A 21,488-nucleotide genomic window follows, 5' to 3' on the forward strand; every position below is an offset into this window, starting at 1 on the left:
ATATCTTCTTGTGTCTTGAAAGCCACAATCATAAACCTATTTCTTCCTCCATCTTCCATTTTTCTGTCTCCCACATAGACACAGTTATTAGGAGGCAAATTTAAGTAAAGCTTTCCCAATCCATTATTTATAACAAATCAAACTGAGGATATCAAGTTTTTCCTGTTTTGTTAACACTGAAGCATATGATCAGAATGTCCTGCAGAAAGTGGGAGCACATACTTGTAACCCCAGCACTCGGGAAGCTGAGACAGAAAGATGGAGGCCACCCTGGGCTACATATCAAGTTCAAGGACAGCATGAACTACATAAAAAAAGACTATCCCATGAGTAAATGTAAGCTATATAAACACTTACACGCATAATAATAAAAAAAGCTGGCATCAACTCAAAAATGAGTAATTAATGAGTATCATAAAAACCAATCCATAAAAATTTTTTTAAAAAAGTAATTCAGAGCTGGGGATTTAACTCAGGGGCGTTGTGCCTGCCTTGAAAGTGCAAGGTCCTGAGTTCAATCCCCAGTACCACCCCCAAAAACAAATCCTATTTCTCAATAAAGATAGCAAATCAAACCACAGGTACCTAATACTACCCCTTCCTCAAGTCCCTCTACTGTAGCAAAGAAACATTTCTGAAAATGTAAATGCTCTGGGAAGAGAGAAGAGGACAATGAGATGACAACATGCTGGAGGCAGAGGGCTCATGGTCCAGGGCTCATTCAGCCAGTCTAGTGCCAGTGGCTCCAAACTGGGCCAGGCAGGTCTAACCATGCTTAAGAACACAGAAAGGAGGCCAGGCATTTAGCTCAGTGGCACTGTGCCTGCCTTGCCCTTGCAAGCACAAGGTCGAGTTTGATCCCTGGTACCAAAAAAAAAAAAAAAAAAAAAAAAATACAAAAAAAAAAAAAAAAAAGAAAAAAAAACACAGAAAAGGGACTCTGCAGGAAATCAGGACATACCACCATTGTGATTCCTGGGCACAGCATGCTAAGAAATGGTTGCCAGTTTTTTAATTTCACCACTCATCAAAAACAGTTCTTTCATAGAACTATAACTGAATTTACCTAGAGATTTCAAGGTAATGAATGGATTTATATGTTCACCTCTAAAATATCGAAGGTGGTACATTTTACTTTGGTAATCAATGTTCAATGAACAATCAGCATGTAGGGCTGGGGATTGAGCTCAGTGGCACGGCGCCTGCCTCACGAGCACTAAATCCTGAGATCAATCCCCAGTACCAGGGAAAAAAAATCAACATGTAGAAGCTACTGACTCCTACGTGAATATCTACAGCTGATTCTTTTAAGCTTCTTTACCTGTGCAGCACAGTTCCCCTGAGCACACATGAAACTACACTGTTTCTTCACCCTCCCTCCAGTACGCTTCCATCTCAACCACCCCACTGCCACCCACATGCGGCCAAATCCGAAAACCTGACTCAGTAAACGGCTTCAATCCACTTCCATGGCTTGACTGCAATCTCCACACCTCTTCCCTGCCCTTTAATTATCCCATCAGCTGAGAAGCAAGGACAGAAACCTGAAGGAAGTTACCATCCATGGCACTTCCTCAACCACATCATGCAAATGAACTCACTGACAGAATTCAAAGTATGATATACATGATACAATATTTTCTTCTATTTTAATAATAAACTTGGCTATTTTTTAACATTCACTGAAGCTACCTATTTGTTTTTTGGGGTTTTTTTTGGTACTGGGGATTGAACTCAGGTCCTTGCGCTTGCAAGGCAGGCCACCGAACCGCTGAGCTAAATCCCCGGCCAGCTACCTATTTTTAGCAAACAGACTTTTCTATGTTTACACAAACACCTCCAACTCCTGCCTGCCAAGTGATTACATTCTACTAGCTTATACATGCCAACTAATGAGAAAAATGTTTTTCTTTTAGCAAAAATGTCTGTGGTTATGTACTGATGGCCTGCATTTGCTCTACAAACCTAAGATTAGAATTGGTGGATGGAGAAGAACTCATAGCACAGTAAGCTTGAAGTAGACAGAAAGAAGCAGGTAGGTACAGTGTCTGGTCCTTAACAGGTAGCTAGGAATATGCTAGAGAAGGAAAAGTGCCAAATCTGACAGGTGTGTATCTGTGATTTGATTTGGCCATAATGAAAAAGCTACTCACACACTGTCGGTTCTTGGCTCCACTTATTTTATATAAACTGCTGCATATGTACAGGAGAGAAAATACGCAGAGTGGCCTGTAAAACACAGTAGCCATACATGACAATTCCAGCTGTGATGCCACCCACCCCCATGAGTGAGGCTGTGCACTCACTCCCCAGCACCAAGGAGGGGAAAAAAGACCAGGGCACTTTTAAGGACGTCTGTAACTATTAGCTTTATGGTTAACATAATATATAGCTTATGTCACATGAAACTGCTTCACAAAGCAAGCATTTACACATACAATTAATTTTAACTTCAACATTTCGCGGAAGGAAAACACATAATACTGAGTAGAACAATTAGAACAGATCTCAGAACCAAGATATTTCTTCCTATTCTCTGTCATGTCCTATATGAATTAAACTGGGTGTGGTGGCGCACGCCTGTAATCCTAGCACTCAGGAGGCTGAGGCAAGAGGGTGGTTGTGAGTTCAAGACCAGCCTGGGCTACATAGTGAGGCCCTGTCTCAAAAACAAACAAACAAACAAACGAAAAACCATTAAGTATCATAATTAGGACCCAAACTCAGCTCAGTTTTATTCTGCAATAACATGTCAAACCCTAGGGATAAAGAAGAGCACCTGAACTCATTTTCCTCTGCTATGAAAAGTGGTGATAATCATAGTGTCCATCTATTTCTCAAGGAGACTAAAGTATGAAATTGGTTTTCTGCCCCAAATTATACCTCTTTCTATGCTCCTTAAAACTGGATGCCTAGTTAGGTACTTTGCCTCCTCCTAGGGAACAAGTGATCAGCCACATCACCTTTCTCCTCGGTCCAGGCAGAGAATCCTGCTAAGTCCACATCAGGCAAAGCAAGCTATTCCTCTCACAAGGAACCAGGATAGGACGAGAGGATCGGGCAAAGGCACAGGTTTCTAGGAAAGGGTTTCCAGCTTAAAAGCTGGTATACCAAAAGAAACCTCTTCTACAGCTGAGTAGTAAGCGGTGACAGAGAAACTCAGGAAACTACCCCGGGCCCCAAGAGGAACCAAGAAAAGACATGAAGCTAAAGGAGAGTTCTACCTCCAGATGCTGATACCAGAAGGCCTAGAACGGCCTAACCCTGGCCTTCTTGTTCTGTGACCTAATCAACCTTTTAGTTCAGGACATTTTTACTGAGCTTTCTGTTATTTGCAAAAAAGCAGGTGATTCATGCAAACACCTTGAGAAGGAATTAGAAACTCCCTTGCAAGAATATCCTGTACTTAAAATCTAAGCAATTTAGAATTTACAGAGATACATTCTTCCAGTCACTCACCATTAAAAAATAATGGTCCTCAGGCTCAGCTCGAAGATATTTAAAAACCACTTGTTCCATGAACCTTTCCATAAGATCCCAGTCTTCAATAATTCCATGCCGTATCGGCCACTGAGGAAAAGAAACAGAAACATGTCCAGCCTTGGTTTGCAGCAGTGAGAATAGCAGCTTAACAGCATAGGCACAGAGGATGCTGTGCTTATCAAGAACACAAGCCTGTGTCTAAAGTCACTGTGAGTTACTGCAAAGAAACCAGGCCAGTGCTGCGTAGGAAGACAAGGCCACATTCCAGAGGACAGTCTACTTCACCACCTCCAAACCCAGGGACTGCCTTTCCAAAGGCAATTCACCCACCATGCAAAGGATCTGGTGGGGGTATTATCTCTTTTGTTCAAGAACAAATACCCACTTAACAGCAAAGGTGTTAATCACTCAATCTGCAATTTCCCATATCTGACAGGTTCATAAGTCACCTTTCAATTTTCCAGAGGAGCTCCTGGGTTCACCTGTGACAGTCTTCCCTGAGTTGATTCTGCATACCAGGGCTTTGTTAACTCACTTGGTTCTCCACTCACAAATGCACCCATTCACAGGCAACCACCCATTCAACCAACCAAAAAGAGTAAGACTATCTTCTAGTTCACAGGCAGAATTTCTAGATAACTTGTCATCTGCACACTGTGGATACTGCTACCCTATTCTTGCCTCTGCCTGTACAATGGCACACTCCTAGCAGAGTTTACCTTTGTAGCATAGGTAGGTTTGTCGATGGCTTCATCCCCTATGAAAAAGTCAAGGTCGTCAACTCCCCTCAACACTCTCCTCTGGGCCTGGTCAACCACCTTTGCTGACTCTCTGATGGCAATACCTTAAAAATAAAAAAAATTTTTAAACTCTTAAAAGGCACAAAGACTTTTATCACTATTCACATTCATTTGAATGGTCAAAAAGGGTAATATAACCACTGAACGTGCACAAGCAAATTTTCAGTATTAAGTTTTATCTGGGATTACAGGTGCTCACAGAAAAGACACTGTTGAGGGCCAGGGATTTAGCTCAGTGGCACTGCAACTGCCTTGTAAGCACAAGGTCCTGAATTCAATCTCCAGTACCAAAAAAAAATTTTTTTTCTCTCATTGAGTTTATTGGTACATTTTAGGTATAGAGTACAGTTACAATCATCATTGGGATCTTGTACCTTTATATGTCAGGTTCTGGTTCTCATTTTTCCCCTTGTCCCTGCCCTCCCTTCATCCTCTCTTACCCTCCCCATTTACAAACACTTTATTTCCATTTTTTCATTTTCTCCTATTTTTTCCCTTATTACCTTTCACCTGCCCTTCCCACTTTTCCTACACCTTTAGCCCTTTTCTTCCTATTTCACATTGTCAATTATGTCGTTAGGATCTTATATACTATTATAGTTTTTCACACCAGAGAAACTATTCAGTATTTACACGTGTGACTTATTTATTTCACTTAGGAGTATATCCTCAATATGTATCCATTTTCCTATGACTGAATCTAATTTCTCGTTCTTTATGGCTCAGTAGTAATTCATAGGAGCCAACCATCCTCACTGGAGGCAAGATAGTCTCTAATAAATGGTGTTGGAAAAACTGGATCTCAACCTGCCTAAGATTAAAACTAGAACCTTATCTCTCACCATGCACTAAACTAAAATCCAAGTGGATGAAAGATCTAAATATTAAAAAAGAGTCACTAAATTTGCTGGAAGATAAGTTAAGCAAAACTCTGGAAGACATTAACATAGGAAAAGACTTTATGAACAAATTCTCAGTAGCATAGGAACTAGCAGAAAGAATCAACAACTGGGATCTCATCTTATTAAAAAGCTTCTGCACTGCAAAAGAAACCATCAACAGAACTAAAAGACAACCTACAATGTGGAAAAAAAAAATTTACCAGCTGATCCTCAGACAAAGGACTCTTACCTAGAATATATAAAGAACTAAAAAAAAAAAAAATCAGCCCCCTAAATATAAAGACCCAATTCAAAAATGATCATCTGAAATGAACAGACATTTCTCAGACAAAGAAGTGAAAGCAGCAAGTAAATACATGATAAAATGTTCCACATCACTGGTCATTTGAGAGATGCAGATGAAAACAACACTGAGATTCCACCTCACCCCACAAAGAATGGCTGCTACCAAGAAATCAAATAATAATAAATGTTGGAGGGGTTGTGGGGAGAAAGGAACCCTTCTCCATTGTTGGTGGGAGTGCAGACTGGCGCAACCACTGTGGAAATCAATATGGAGATGCCTCAAAGAGCTGGGAGTAGATGTCCCATTTGACCCAGCTATCCTTCTGCTGGGTATCTTTCCCAAAGAATTAAAAGTATTATAACACAGTGATATATGTGCACCTATTTTTATAGTGGCACAGCTTGTAACAGCTAAAACTTGGAAACGGCCCATTTGCCCATCACCTGGATACTGGATAAAGAAGATGCAGTTTTTCTATAAAAAAAAATTTTTTAATTAAAAAAAAGAAAGAAAAGACACTGTTGAGAAGCACACAAAATAATTCAAAAACAAGTTAGTATTTCCAGTATTATTTTCAAATGGTACAAAGAAACTGAGCTGGTCTTTTTTGTTTGTTTGTTTGGAATATTGGAGAATGAATCCAGAAACTATACACTGAGTCACATCTCAGCCTTTTATTTTTTATTTTGCGACAGGGCCTTGGTAAGTTGCTAAATTGCCTAGGCTAGGTTTGACCTTGCAATCCTCCTGCCTCAGCCTCCAAGAGTATAGGGATTATAAGCACGCACCAACACCCCTGGCAGCTGGTCTGTTATTAATATTAACAGAAGCTACATTACTAAATCTTTCAGTTTCATCTAGAAAAATGTCTCAAGATAGTAAGTGAAACACCTGTGGATATATACCAGTAGTTTAAAATTTTTTAAATAAAGGGGACAAAGTTCAAAAGTACAAAGTACAAAAAAAAAAAAAAAAAAAAAAAAAAAAAAAAAAAAAAAAGACAAAGTACAAAAGAGGACAGAAAACTGAAAAATAAGGCCTATATGCTCTTAAGTCACTGTAATAAAATTTTCTATCAGATAACTTTAAAATATATTTTTAACCTTGTTACAAGAGGAAAATACCAAACAGAAAGGAAAACCTAAAAGTCTGTTGAATAATCGCGTGTTGAAAAAAAGAAAACTCCAATAATCAAACAACCATAGCCTGGCACGTTGGTTTACAGAGTATATATGTTCTCCCAGCACCCTGGAGGCTGAGGCATGAGGATCATTGCAAGTTCAAAGCTGAACTACATAACAAAACCCTGTCTCAAAAATACAAACAAAAATGGGGAGGGGAGGAGGGGGTGAAGGGAGGGCAGGGACAAGGGGAAAAAATGAGAACCAAGACTTGTCATGTAGAGGTACAAGATCCCAACAATGCATGTAACTGTACTGTATCCCTAAAATGTACCAATAAACTCAATTAAAGCTGAAAAAAATACAAACAAAAAAATCAAATAACAGTAACAGTTTCCCATTATCACTAGTTTTATGATATATTTGTTTTAACCAGATCTTAATTACTCAGGAATATAGTAGTAAATAATTGTATATAAATGTCACTCCAAACATCGAATGAACTGTAGAAGATTCCGTTTTTCATGTAAATTCCTAAAACCCCTGATCACTCACTGAGCTCCCATAAACTCCCACTCATCACCATCGTCAACTCCCATTTACCCTTGAAGAGTTCCTTGATAATCTGGCAGTCTGGGACACATGGATATTTCCACTGGCCCTTCAGACTTCCTTGAAGGCATTTTTCACAAATTATAACTGTTTACTAGTAGTCTACAAGAGACTTTAGATTCCTTGAAGTCAGCTAGGTCACTATTTCTCTTGTGGCAGTTATATATGTGAATAACTAAAATAACAATGATTGTTTACCCTTACCAAGCACACTGCTGAGTATTTCTTTCTTTTTTCTTTTTTTGCATTATTTAATTTTAGTCCTCACAACAGTTTACCAGGGAGGCGTTATTATCTCCAATTTAGAAGTGAAGGCTTAAGCTACAACAGCCACACAGCTTCTAAGAGGCACACCCAGAAGCTGTCCTCAACAGGCTGCTAACTATCAGAGTAAACATTAGGGAAATATATATTAAATTAATATTCTCCACTAAAATATCTATTGTGAGTTTGGAAAATGTTCTAACATAAACCTAATTCCATTACTGTACAAATAGAATCTCACTATGCCTGTAACAGACTTCTGGTAAAACCATAGCTCTCTAACACCAAACAAACACAAGCTCTACATGGTTTCTCAGAATCAGAACATCAAACTCCTGGTGATGGAATTTCTGAGGCGGGCAAGTAACGTTTCTAATATGAGCTAATCCCTTCAAAGAGCCCTACCAACTTTACTTTCACTCTTCCACATGGTCACTTCGGGAAGTAGGAAGGGCACAGGCCCCGCACAGCATCCAGCAATTTCTAGCCAATAAGCCTGGAGGAAGCCATTACTGAGCTCATCTCTACAACATGACCCCGCCACCACCTTGAGGGTTACAGGCTGAGCAGAAAGCCTGCTATGGGGTAGTATTCAAGCAGTAATATTATCTATACTACAATGAAAATCAAAAATGAGATGGCTGACCACCTCTAAGAGGTACTGACGTAAAACCATTCTGGAGACATACTGCAATCACCCAGTAATTGCACTCAGAGACTTATTCTGAAGACATGATGATAGTAAACAAAGGCACTATACAAAGTACTCTTCATAGAACTAATTGTAAGAGACCTAACTTTGGAAGCGGGGGAGTTAACTGATGTGAAATCAAGGATTAAATAGTTTATATCAAACCCTGAGAAAGCTGCTAAGTAGCTTTCAGAATAATATGCACAACACGACCCTACTTTAGCAAATTTACAGTCACATGTGTGCACTTACTGTAAATTCAGAGACAGTAGGCAAAATATTAACACCAGTTAGCCACAGGTGGAAGAATTACAGATGAATTTTGCTTCCACCTATTAAGCATACTGGGTTTTCAACCACAGGAGAAGAAACAGTAAAACTGAAAACTCTTCTTTTGTTTGTGAACTCAATTTGTAAACTCCACCTTGCTACCTCTCAAATCCAACTGCTCTCTGAGAGCATCCTTTCCAAAGGAAAAGTTCTCAGGGTGAATCAGGCTATAGAAATCTTCTCAAAGAGGGAACAACTCAGTCTACTGTGAATTTATTCCAAAATAAATTAGTAAATATATACAAATATTTCTAAAACTAGGTTATCTGGAATCTCCAGTTTTACAAATGAACAACAATGAAGCTAGCAGAGTTGGCTGTCTTTTCCTCAGAAAGGTGCCTGGAAGGAATGGGATAAAAGGGCTGCGGATTTAGCTCAGTGGCACTGTGCCTGCCTTGCAAGCACAAGATCCTAAGTTTAATCCCCGGTACTGAAGAGAAAAAAAAAAGGAAAAATTAAAAAAAAAAATGAAAGGAACAGGATAAAAAGAAAAGGCTCCAGGGCTGAAACTGCTCAGCACAATCCTTACCTCACTCACACACTGCTACTTCAAGTCCCAAAGCCCTCCAGTTAGCAGAGGAGGGTTCCTTGCATAAAGCTCAAAGAAAAGGAGGAAGTGGGAACTCCAGAGTCTGGGGAAAGAGGTCGAGCCCGCACTGCAACAGGCTCCATGTCTGGTGGGCCTGTGTACAGTGCTGTGGAGAAAACAACACCCTGCTTGGGAAACTGGCCCTGCCATTCCAAGGACACACACAGACACCACATAGATAGAGCTCAGGGAGAAGAGGAGGAGGCAAGGAAAGTCATAACTAAAAAAATTATACTTTTAAAGATTGCAACTTCCAGGCCATGGATTTAGTTCAGTAGTTCTGACACCTGCCTCGCACACGCAAAGTAAAGAGCAGGAACCTGATCTTAAGATAAAGGAATAGAGGGGCTGGGGATTTAGCTCAGTGGTACCATGCCCACTTTGCAAGGTCCTAAGTTCGATCCCTGGTTCAATTCCAGAAAAAAAATAAATAGCAACAGCAACAAAAGATAAAGGAATAGACTGAGAAAATGTAAAGAAAGCTTAAATTATCCACCTTAGACAGAAGTAAAGAGAGAGGGCCAGGGATTTAGCCCTGTGGTTCTACTGCCTGCCTCGCAAGTTCAAGGTCCTGAGTTCCATCCCCAGTACCAAAAAAAAAAAAAGAGGAGAGACAGACAGATGGGCCTCATAACTGTAAAATGGGCCAGTACCCTTCTAGGGAGTGGGCCACCTTTTCTGTAGGTCTGGGTATCTCTCAATCAAAATTAATCAACCACTTCCCCCACTTCCCCACTCCCTACCCCCTACATTCCATGCCCCTTACTGACCTGTCTAAAAATTATATTGTCATGATGGGATTTGAGGAACTTCAAACTTATTCTGCAGGTAGGTTGGGTTTAGGTTCCTCATCTCTGATTTGGGAACCTCCTGGGATCCTGTCTAGTCAGAGCCATCTGATGAATGAGTTAAAAATCCCAAAGGGCTACTGGCAAGGCAGTCTGCAGTAGACCTCAAATACCATGTGCCAGAGCAAGTGACAGATTCCACCCTCTGGGAAAATCAGCCTTTAATTGTGTGTAAGTTTAGAATTAAACTGCCAAGTCAAAAAGACTGCCAGGAGACAAAAGAAAAACAATTCTACAATTTATGACATCATTCAAGTATGCCAACATAAAATCACCACCTTTAAAAATCAGTATTAAACTCAGCAAGAAAACTATGCCACTAAAAATTTAAATGACAACAAAAAATACACATCTTATCCCTTCCAAAAAAGTAAATCAAGACCAGAAATTTAGCTCTGTGGTTCCGCAGCCTCCTTCGCAAGCACAAGGTCCTGAGTTTGATCCCCAGTACCAAGAAAAAAAAAGGTATATCAAAGTACCATGATCTCAAATCCTAATACATCTATGTTTAGATGGCCCTCAAAATTTTTTTTAAAAAAAGGGATAGCTGTACTGTACACCTAACATGTACCAAAAAACTCAATGAGGGGAAAAAAAAGGATACTTCTTTTAAGTATTATATAATGAGAAACTGAATCCAACCATGACAATAAAGATATATATAGTGTGGCCTGGGAAGGTAGTTCAGTGGTAGAGTCTGCAGAAGGCTCTGGTTCCATCCTCAGTTATGGAGGAGGAAAAAAAATTAAGAACATACACTCAAAATCTTTTATATATAGCTATGGAAACCAAGATGTGGTCTGCACAATCCTTAGGAACACAATGGAGAAACATGTCCAGAGATACCAATATTTCTCTTAGAAGAAGGGCCTATGTCACTCTATTGATAGCACACTGCAGAACCCCATCCCACAGTAACAGTAAGTCTGTCTCAATTCCACATCCACAAAGACCAAGGGAAGGACCTGAAACTGGCAGTAATGAAAATGAGGCAGGCGACTAGAGCATAGCAGACTGGCTGGAGACATGGGCATAACCTGTTAATTATGAAGTCCCAAAAGACATGTACAGAACAGTTCCCAAAGCCCTGCACACGGGACCAATCAAAGTGTTATCTTCAATTCTTGCAAGAGGATTACTGTGGGTTTGAAGACAGCTTGGGCTACATAGTGAGTCAGGGATAGCCTGAACTACATAGCAAGACCAGCCTCAAGCCCCTCCCCCTCTCCAAAAAGTTTCTTCTCTGGAGAACCTGAGCAAGTTTTGATAGGATGGCCTAGACCTGATGTCTGCCTGAGGAGTAGGAGATACAAAAGGACAGTCACCATGGAGCTCCACACCACTGTATTCTTTCACAATGTACTCCCACACTGTAGAGTGACTTCTTTTCTTACTTTCATTTGGCCCAAACTCACTCTGCAGAGCTTAGGTTTTTTTCTCACTACCTTTTGTAGCTGCCTTGATCAATTCTTTGCTCAGGACAGAAAGAACCTAGAAACTACTTATAGAAGGAGACTCTAGCACCCCAAAATCTGCTAACAAAAGGTCATCCCCCTTAAAATAAGATCCAGAATTTCAAAACATGATATCCAAATGTCAAGACTTCAGTTTAAAAAACAATTCTCATAGCAAATATCAGGAATACTTTATCTGAAATAAAGCAATAAACAACATCAGTAAGGTGACCCAAATTTCAACAACAACAAAAAAAAGTCACGAGTGACTAGAGATACAGCTCAGTGGGTAAAGCATTTGGCTACAAAGCATACAGCCCTAGGTTCAGACTCCAGCAGAGAGAGTTACAGAGTAGATCTAAAATATCCCCCACAAGCCTCATGCATTCAAAAAGGACAATACCCGGACGTGGACCCACAGATGAGTTCACAGCTGAATGTGCTGCTCGCAGGAAGTGGCCACTGAGAATCATTCCTTAAGGGAAGGCTTATTTCTTGCTCTCGCTTTCTTTCTCCTTCTTGGCTGCCCTAGGCTGAGCAGCTTTCCTCCATCAGGCTATTTCTGTTTTGGAGCCAAATGACAAACTGAACTCTCTGAAACCATGAACCAAAATAAACCTCTTCTTAAACTGTAAGTATCAGTTATTTTACCCCAGCAATGGAACTGACTATTAAAGAGTCACACAGAAGAAGATATCTGGGGCCAGGGATTTAGCTCAGTGGCACCACACCTGCCTCGCAAGTACAAGTTCCTGAGTTGGTCCCCGGTACCAAAAACAGAAAAAGATGGTATCTGCCACAAATTAGTATCCACCGAATACAAAGAGCTCATAAAGCATCATTAAAAAGATCTACAAATGAAACATAAATAAGCAAAGACATGAACAGGCCAAGAATGATACCCAACCTTACCTCTGTCAGAGAAATAAAAATTTTAAAAATCATCTTTCATTAGATTGGAACAAAATGCAGTCTAATAATACTAGCTGCTGTGAAGGGGTAGGTGGAAGCAGACCTCTCATGCACGGCTGATGGGATGCAAATCAGTACAAGCATTTGGAAACAATCTGACAATACCTAATAAGGATGAAGGGGAACCTATCCTATAATGAAACAATTCCATTTCTGATTATTACCTTTGAGAAATGGCACAAGTATACAAGAAAAAATTCATTACATTATGTACAACAGAAAAATTGGAAAATGCCCTTTACATTCATCTTAGAGTTCTGATCTAGATCTGTATATACTAAACTGATAAATCTTTAAAATAACAGAGGGTTTTTAAGATAATGCAGAAAGTTAGTATAATCATTTCAGAAATGCTTATGCTCCTGAAGCAATGTATTATATCTTTGTATATATAATTTTAAAGATTAAAAAGTGGACTAGAAACCTACTAGAATATACCCACCAGGGGAGGAAGAGTTGGGTAGAGAAGAAGGAACGGAATGCTGGGACTCACCTGTAAGGCAGGATGCGCTGTCCTGTCACCTAATGACAAGGATCAATTCTGAGAAATGCATCGTTAGATGTCATAGTTGTACAGACACCAAATAGTACTTACATAGACTAAATCAACTACACCATCCATCCCTAGGCAATGTAACTACAGGATCAGAGAAACAAGTAATCTGTTGCTGACCAAAACGCTGCTACACACCATATGACCATGCTTACTGACTCTGACAGGTTTGAAACATTGCTAACATGTTCATTCCAGGACTGAGTCTATGGAATGTTTTAATATTTTCTTTCACTTTTTTATTTTGCAAAAATCAAAATTTTAAGGTTCTATTTAATAAAACTCAAGAGCACATCAGGGCTCAACCTCCTTCTACAGTCTAGCCCTCTGCCCTGAACATTAAGCCTTGCCTTCCACTGCCTACTGGGTCTCTGAACCTGAATCTGTAACACCCAATGTCCACAAAGTTATTTCTCCTGACCACTTTTTGCTATTCCTTTGTCCTCTTCCTCCTCAGCCTGAAAATATTCAATGATTGCCAAGAGTCTACACTAACTTTAAAAAGAAGAAAAAAAAAAAAGTAGGAAAAACTTTCTTCAAACAACTGAGGGGGGAGCAGGGATTTAGCTCAGTGGTGCAGCTGCCTGCCTCACAAGCACAAGGTCCCAAGTTTGATTCCCAATACCAAATTAAAAAAAAAAAAAAAAAATTGAGGGGACCAGGGATTTAGCCCAGTGGCACCATGCCTGCCTCGCAAGCACAAGGTCCTGAGTTCAATTCCCAGTACCAATCTAAAAAAAAAAAAAAAAAATTGAGGGGACCAGGGATTTAGCCCAGTGGCACCATGCCTGCCTCGCAAGCACAAGGTCCTGAGTTCAATTCCCAGTACCAATCTAAAAAAAAAAAAAAACTGAGCAAATTCTGCACAGCTTAAACCAACCAGACAAAGCAAAGCCCAGAGTAGACTTAGGACCAGTCTAGTTCTAGAGCTCCGGCCCCAGAGGGAGGCCCTCAAAACATCCTATTGTGAAACAACCTAATGTGAAAAATGCAAGTAAAACCCCTTAGGAAAGACACTCCAAGTCTGCCACCCAGCCCTTCTCCACCCTGCCAACCGTCCTTTCCCGTCCACTGGAAGCTGTGACTTCCAAGATCACAGGACTCCAGCTTCACTACCCACTGTCCTGCCCCTGGCCCCAGTACACACCCACAAGCATGAGCAAAGGCTTTTCTCTTCCCCCTCCACCTCCCTGCCAGGACTGAATCCATGCATCGTGTATGCCAGGTAAATGCTCTACCCTTGAGCTACACCTCCAGCCCAGCTTTTCTTTTTTGATACCACATTGGTACTTAGTCTAGAATTTATCTATAAAGAGGAAAATAGTTCCACTCTCCAGCACCAGGACCAGTAGCAGGCCAATCATCCCAGGTAACCAAGGCTATCCTCACTTCTGCCCAAATACCTAACTTTTTCTTCTAGTATCCCTGTATCTCTTATAGCTACCACAGCAACACTGTGACTGTTCTTTTACTCCTACCTCTTTGACATTTTTATTGTCTTCTAGCTCCTGCTGTTACCAAAGCTCTGACAGCCCTAGTCTATGAGCTCACCTGTCTTTTGACACTGAATGAAATCCTGCTAATAAATTACTTCAATTCTCCTGTTAATGATGACAGGTTAAATGGTGCAGCCAACTGAATGCTGCTGACAGTCTAACTGGCAGGACATTAAAGAAAAAGGCATACGGTCAGTCTTTCTTAGTTGATGCACTTAACAATCTCATCTTATGCTCTGAAAAGTCAGAAAGTCCAATTGCTCAACTCAGCATGGAATCATCAAGTTCTGGATATTCACATTAATAAAATTCACAAAAGACTAATTCATTATACAAAATGTGAATTGGACAGAACTATGTTCCCTAGAAAACTCATATGCTGACACCTTAAGTCCCAATGTGACTTACTTGGAGACAGAACTTTTAGGCGGGTAATCAAAGTGAAATGAGGTCCTAAGGGTACAGGGCCCTAACCCTACAGAAGTGGTGGCCTTAGAAGATGTGCCACAGAACTCCTCACCTCCCAACATGTTCACACAGGGAAAGGATTGGCAAGGCACCCACTGAGCAAGCCTAGAAAGAGACCTCACCAGACACCAATCACAATAGCATTTCGAACTTGGACTCTGAGTTTCCAGAAACAGTTCTGGATAAAATAAAGTCTGTTATTTAAGTCATCCATGCTGTGATATTTTGTTATGGCAGCACAAGCAGACAAATACTCCAACTTACGAATTTTAAATGAGGACACAACAGACTAATAAACCCTATGTGGCATCCAAATGTTTGACGGAAAAATCAAAATCATGGTCAGTTATCCAGCAAGCAAGGAATTAGAACAAGGCAATGTAAATGTTCTCAAGGAGTCTGGATAGCCTTGCTAGTGATTCCAACACTCACATTCAGCAAAACAAGGATTCAGCCTTCTCTTGGGTAAATGCTATCAAGCCACTTCCATCCTGTACCACTGAACTCCTAGCCACTGACAGATTCCAAAACCCCAGCTTCCCTCTTGATGGAGATATCTTACTTACTCTTGGGCAAACTGTCCCCAAATAACCCAGGATCAGATAGCTGCTAAGAATTCCACACAAAAACACCTTTCCTGACCCTGGGAGACTCCTGTGGAAAATAACATAAGGCTAGAATGAACTTGTGCCAAAACGTGAAATCCTTCTTTTGAGCTTATCCCTTTCTAAAGACTAAAATTAAAAAAAAAACAGAACACTAAACACAACAAAAGCAGTCAACAAATCTCTCATTTCCACCAATTTTTTTTTAATTTCAATATAGTGAACAGCAGCACAATAGCTACTCAGTCCATGGAGCTGCTAAGCCAACAAAACTATTCTTACTTAAAACTGGGCCTCAAAGAACCAGATAATACTTTTTCAGGGCAGTTTAGGCATTTATGATTGAATGAAAACCCCAACAGTCACCCCAGGATGAAACTCCAATAACAGTGACAAAAAACAGTATCAAAGGGGAACCAAAGGACTAGAATACTTGCAGGATTTTAGGTTGCAACTACTGTACCAGCTCCTAATACTTAAGAACTGGGTATCAAAACAAATAATCTTTCCAAGTAACGCGGACAATCAACATACCTTGAAAAACAGAATTGGAACACTTAGAAATAAGAATGCTGAGAAACACAAGCCTTTAGAAAGCAGAGCATAAGAGCTTTACTTACATGAGGGGATAATGAACTGTGGCTCAGTGTTGCCTGCGTAGCCAAGCTTGGTATACCTAAAAGCACAAAGTCATCAACACATGTTTAGATCACAATGCTCTCCGCAAGATCCCATTCACGTCTTTATTAATAATCTCTCCAAGTCCTAAAATATACACCCTTGAAATTTAAAAATAACTGTGATCACTGAAAATCAAACACTAATTTCAAAAAAAGTAGTTTATAAAACTTAAAATGAGTCAGGCATGGTGGCACACGCTTGCAATCCCAGCACTCAGGAGGCTGAGGCAGGAGGATCACTGTGAGTTCGAGACCAGCCTAGGCTACATAGTGAGTTCCAGGTCAGTCTCAACTACATAGTGAGACCCTGTCTCAAAAAAATCAAAAAAAAATTAAAATGTTTCTATTAGAACAATAAAAATACATAAACACTAACATAAAAATTACATTTGAGTATCCCTAATTACTTTTAAAGTGCTTTCATATTTTTAATCTTTATAAAAGCCCTAAGAAAGTAGATACTATTCCTATTTTGCAGATGAGAAAACTGAGTCACTGAGAAATAAGCTGCCCAAGACTAAACTGCTAACGAACTACTGAAAAAGAAATGACATCTAAATACACAGGCCAACTCCACCACTGGTTCTGTAGGAAGTACACTAATTTCCCCAACTTCCTGAACTTTTTTGGGGGAGAGGTGGGTTATATAATTTTCTTAAAATGTCATGGCATATGTCTAAAAACAGTTGCTGCCATCTCCTGAGACTCATCTGACAGAAATGTCTCTTTATCATCTTATTTCAGAAGAAGCCCATTTTCTGTCAAGATGTTCTGCATGATAGATTCCAAAAGTCTCTACTAAATAAATGCTGAAATACTACTATCTGTTCCAGAAGCATTTGCTAATCTCTTAAATATGGGAGGGGGAACCCACTCTGACCATCTGCTAAAATGAGAAGTTGAGAGGCAGTAAGTAAACTACAAAGACTCATCAGCTCTTCTGTTCTCATTGAGACTGCTCTAATCAATAGTTTTGCACAACCACTCCATTATGCTGTAAAAATGTGTACAATGAACATTTTCCAGCAGCATAAAAGTAACTTTAACAATTGTTCCTCTACTCAAGATACTTGATACTAATATTTTTTCTTTCTTTCTTTCTTTTTTTTTTTGGTGTTTTGAGGCAAGGTCTATGTAGCCCACACTGGCCTTGAAGTCATGGCAATCCTCCTGCTTCAGCTTCCCTCCCAAGCCATGGGACTATAGGTGTGTACCATCATGCCTGGTGACAATATTTTTGATGTGACAATATTTCTAATTCTAATATGTTAATTGTAAGATCTGTGAATGTATTTTCCCATCTGCCAGTGTATTTTCAAATATAGAGTGAGTAGACAGGACTGGGAAACAAAAAGCTCAACTGGGCTGCCCTGAACCACATCTTGGTGCCTCTCTGAGCTCCAGCCTCTCCCATCCAGGGTCCAGGGCAGGGGCAGGCCCTGATATGCCAGGACCCACAAGGCCAGCCAGCCCCCCAAAGCTTCTCCAGTCCACTGAGGGCAGCGCTAGGGACAGAGGACATGACCAAGTACTCACATGACTCAAAGGCTCAATGCCCACACGAAGAATTTTCTAAGCTAACCTGGAACCAGATTGGGGGAGAGCACTCTCCAGAATGAAGACAACAAACACTGAACTCAAAAATTATAGATTTCCTCACTGTACTATCATTCTGGAAGTATACTCCACACAATAAACATAACTAAACCAAATTACTGATTTAAGGCTAAACAAAATTATAAAATTCCAACAAGCAGGCCAGAAATCACTAAAATAATCAAATCCAATTGTAATGGTGTATGTGAGGTTTTATGTTTGTTATGCAGTGCTAGAGAATGAACCCAGGGCTTTCACAATGAGCTACACACAACTCAACCCTTTTTTATTTGTTTTTTTATTTTTTTTAAACTTTTTTTATCAGTACACATTGTTTACATTCATCATAGGAATTTGTACCTATACAAAATATATCTTAATTCTTTTTCCCCCAATTCCCTCCCTTCCCCCTTCAACCCTTCTCCCTCTCCTCTTTCCCAGGTTACTGTGATAACAGACAAGAATCACCACATCTGGTTAAAGAGGCCACCTCACTCACTCACTACCCAAAATAATTATGCACTTGCACTGAAATCATTCAAATGAATCCATCTTCCCACAAAGTGAGAGTGTGAGTTTGGTGACATCAGGAACAGGGTCCTTCATCATAGTTATCTCTGCTCCCTGCCACAGTGCCTTGTATGTGGTGAACAAACTCTTCCCGGATATAGGAAAAGGTAATCATAGCCAAACTCCTGGGAGAAGGGGCAATGTTTGAAAGAAGGATGCCAAAAGTCAGGAAAAAAAAATTGATAGAGACCAGAGACTAATATGATCTCTTACTCACAGATGAGAAAACCACTGACGATGTGAAAGGGGTTTAAAAATAAATATGGAAAATGTTAATCTTTATTACAAATCAGATGCTAAGTATCATTCATGTCTGCTGTTTCTTTTCTTTTTTTGGTTTTTTGGTTTTTTTGATACAGGGTCTTGCTGCATAGTTCAGCCTGGCCCTGAACTGTGTAGCCCAGGCCAGCCTAAAACTCATAGCAACCCTCGTGCCCCAGCCTCCCCAGTACTGGGATTATAGGCATGTGCTAAAAGGCCTGGCAGTTTGCTATGTTATTTTTCCCCTCTCCAGTAACTACACACTCAGGTCCTTGCACTTGTGAGGCAAGTGTCACACCAGTGAGCTAAATCCCCAGCCCTGCTAAATTATTTTTTGTACTGAGTTTTTATTAAGACATTTCATTTGGCAGGGTTCCAATCCATCCCACTTAGCTGTTTGCTAGTGACTTTCTCCATCTGTAAAATGGGGATGATTATACAGTCTACCTCGTGGGGCACAATAATGGAATGAGCTAATATATATTAAAACAACAGAACAATGATGTCTATATACATTTCCATTATTATTTTACTGTTATTCTTCTGTATGTTTAAATATTTCCTTATTAAAATCTGTAAAAGATTTTTTGGGATTTTTGTTTTTTGTTTTTTGTTTTCTAGCCAATATGGTGGTACACACCCGTAATACTAGCATTCAGGATGCTGAAGCAGGATGATCACAACTCATGGCCTGCCAGGGCAACTTAGGGAGACCCTGTCCAAAAATAAAAGTAAATAAAAAGAACTGGGGGTATAGCTCAGTGGTAGAGTGACTCTGGGTACGATCTCCAGTAAAAAAAAATAAATTAAAAAAAAAAAAAGCAGGAGGAGGAAGAGGAGGAGAAAGAAGGAGAAAAAGAAATTCGCCTATTACAAACATGACTTCAAATTGAGTTTTTCCATTGTTGCCTATTCTACATTTTTTTGGAAGGCAAGTTTATTTTTTTTGTAAAACATTTATTGGTACATTTGTACCTGTATATGATATAATTTGCTTCTCCCCACCCCCATTCCTACCTCTCCCTTATTTGGCAGGCAAGCTTAAAAGCATTTGGGTAGGCAACCAGAAAGAACCAGCCATATCTGTGAAAATCCCTGATTCCTAGCCCAGTGCAAGGCTCATAAATGGAAGCGTTCAGAGAAGCCTACATCTGTGTGTTTAATAAGCCCTGCCCTTCCCCAAGTGGTTCTAATGGTCACAGTGGACATCACAGTCCTGACCTATATATATCACAGGCCATCACCATGGCATCTTCATGCAGTGAAATCTCCCCAACCTCATGTTCACATCCTGACAAATCACCCACTATTCACCACATTCACCAAATAAAACACATCTAGATGTTGACATTTAATACCGACCAGAAGCTTAGAAGAAAGGACTCAAATGTATCAGCTCTGTCTTATCATGTAAAATAATGTATCTGGGACATGGTGGTGCACACCTGTAATCCCAGTACTCAGGAAGCTGAGGCAGGAGTATCACTGCAAGTTTGAGGCCAGCCTCGGCTACTCAGTGAGTTCAAGGCTAGCCTGAACTGCTTAGTAAGACTCTATTTCAAAGAACCAAAATAATAATAAGAATAAGAATAAGAATAATAAATTTAAAAGTAAAAATAGAATAATGTGAAATTTAGAAATTCCATGAAAAATGCTTTTTGATTCAAATTATGCAATTTAGTAGGTGTAGCAAAAAAAAAAAAGTCTAAGCTCAATTTGTAGTGAAAAGAACCTAAGCTCTAAACAGAAGCATCTAATCTTTTCATGATGCTGGGGTGGGGGAGAATCTCTCAAACCAAATGATAATGAAATTCTAGCAGCATCTCTACTAAAATCAGAAGTAATCCAAGGCGATCCCACTAGCATTGCCCTCATTTAACACTATTTTAGAATTTAACATTGTTTGGGTATCACAAATCACAAAGATTAAATAAAAGGAATACATACTATAGAAGATGAGTCAAAATATATTTATAAATGATATACCTAGAATATCTGAGGAAAATTATGTAAAAAACTAAAAGCAATACGGAATTCAGTAACATGACTACAACAAGAACATAGAAAAGTCAACATGTAAGAGGCCCACACAGTGGTGCATGCTTGTAATCTCAACACTTTTGGAGGCTGAGACAGGAGAATCACAAGTTCAAACCCTGCCTGGGCAACTTAGGAGACTCTTTCTCAAATAATAATTAAAAAACAACTGGAGTTACAGATCAGTGTGAATCAACATGTAAAAATGCATACTGGATGAAAAGATACCATTTAGAATGGCAATAACTAAGGAACAATACTATCTTTAAGAATAAACTATATAGGGCCAGGAATTTAGCTCAATGGCACCTTACCTGCCTTGTAAGCCCAAGGTTCTGAGTTCAATCCCTAGTACCCCCCAAAAAATAAATAAATAAACTATATAACCAGGCGTAATGGGGCACACTTGTAATCCCAGCACTTGGGAGGCTAAGGTAGGAGGGGACTGCTGCAAATTCAAGGCCAGACTGAGCTACACAGTAAGACCCTGTCTCCAAACAATCAAAAAAAGAATAAACTGTATGATGCATGTGAAGGCTCCCCATATACAAGCAGACAAAGAAACTGAGACACACTTTACACTTAGAGTCAATTTCTTTAGGAGAAACTGAGTACCACTAAATCCACCTGGAAGTTTAAAGCAAAGTTTAGGATGACACTGAGGGCGGTAGGAAGGTAAATGTGGGTCGCAGTAAAGGCTAACAAGTCACTCTATAGTAAGTTTCACATTACCTATTAAAACTGCATAGGGCCAGGGATTTAGCTCAGTGGTTCCACTGCCTGCCTCACAAGCACAAGGTCCCGAGTTCGATCCCCAGCACTCCCAAAAAAATGCACATATGCAAATACATATATATATATATATATATA

General features: G+C 39.8%; 1 protein-coding gene across 4 annotated transcripts in view; it reads right to left on the reverse strand.

Moving 5' to 3' along the window:
* Positions 1–21,488, reverse strand: part of Actr3b (actin related protein 3B) — a 131,248-nt gene that overhangs the window by 30,016 nt on the left and 79,744 nt on the right. For 2 of the 4 annotated variants that reach the window (XM_010641433.3, XM_010641452.3), the window contains one exon: positions 16,095–16,150. In XM_010641433.3, coding sequence (XP_010639735.2) covers positions 16,095–16,150 — 56 coding nt within the window. Of the gene's footprint in view, positions 1–2,153; positions 2,230–3,459; positions 3,571–4,202; positions 4,328–16,094; positions 16,151–21,488 lie in introns of those variants that run through there. The other 2 variants (XM_019210344.2, XM_010641445.2) reach the window with 2 other exon arrangements.

This window comes from Fukomys damarensis, unplaced genomic scaffold (assembly GCF_012274545.1).
Source record: "Fukomys damarensis isolate Sample0158 unplaced genomic scaffold, DMR_v1.0_HiC HiC_scaffold_16, whole genome shotgun sequence".
In the NCBI taxonomy this organism is placed as follows: domain Eukaryota; kingdom Metazoa; phylum Chordata; class Mammalia; order Rodentia; family Bathyergidae; genus Fukomys; species Fukomys damarensis.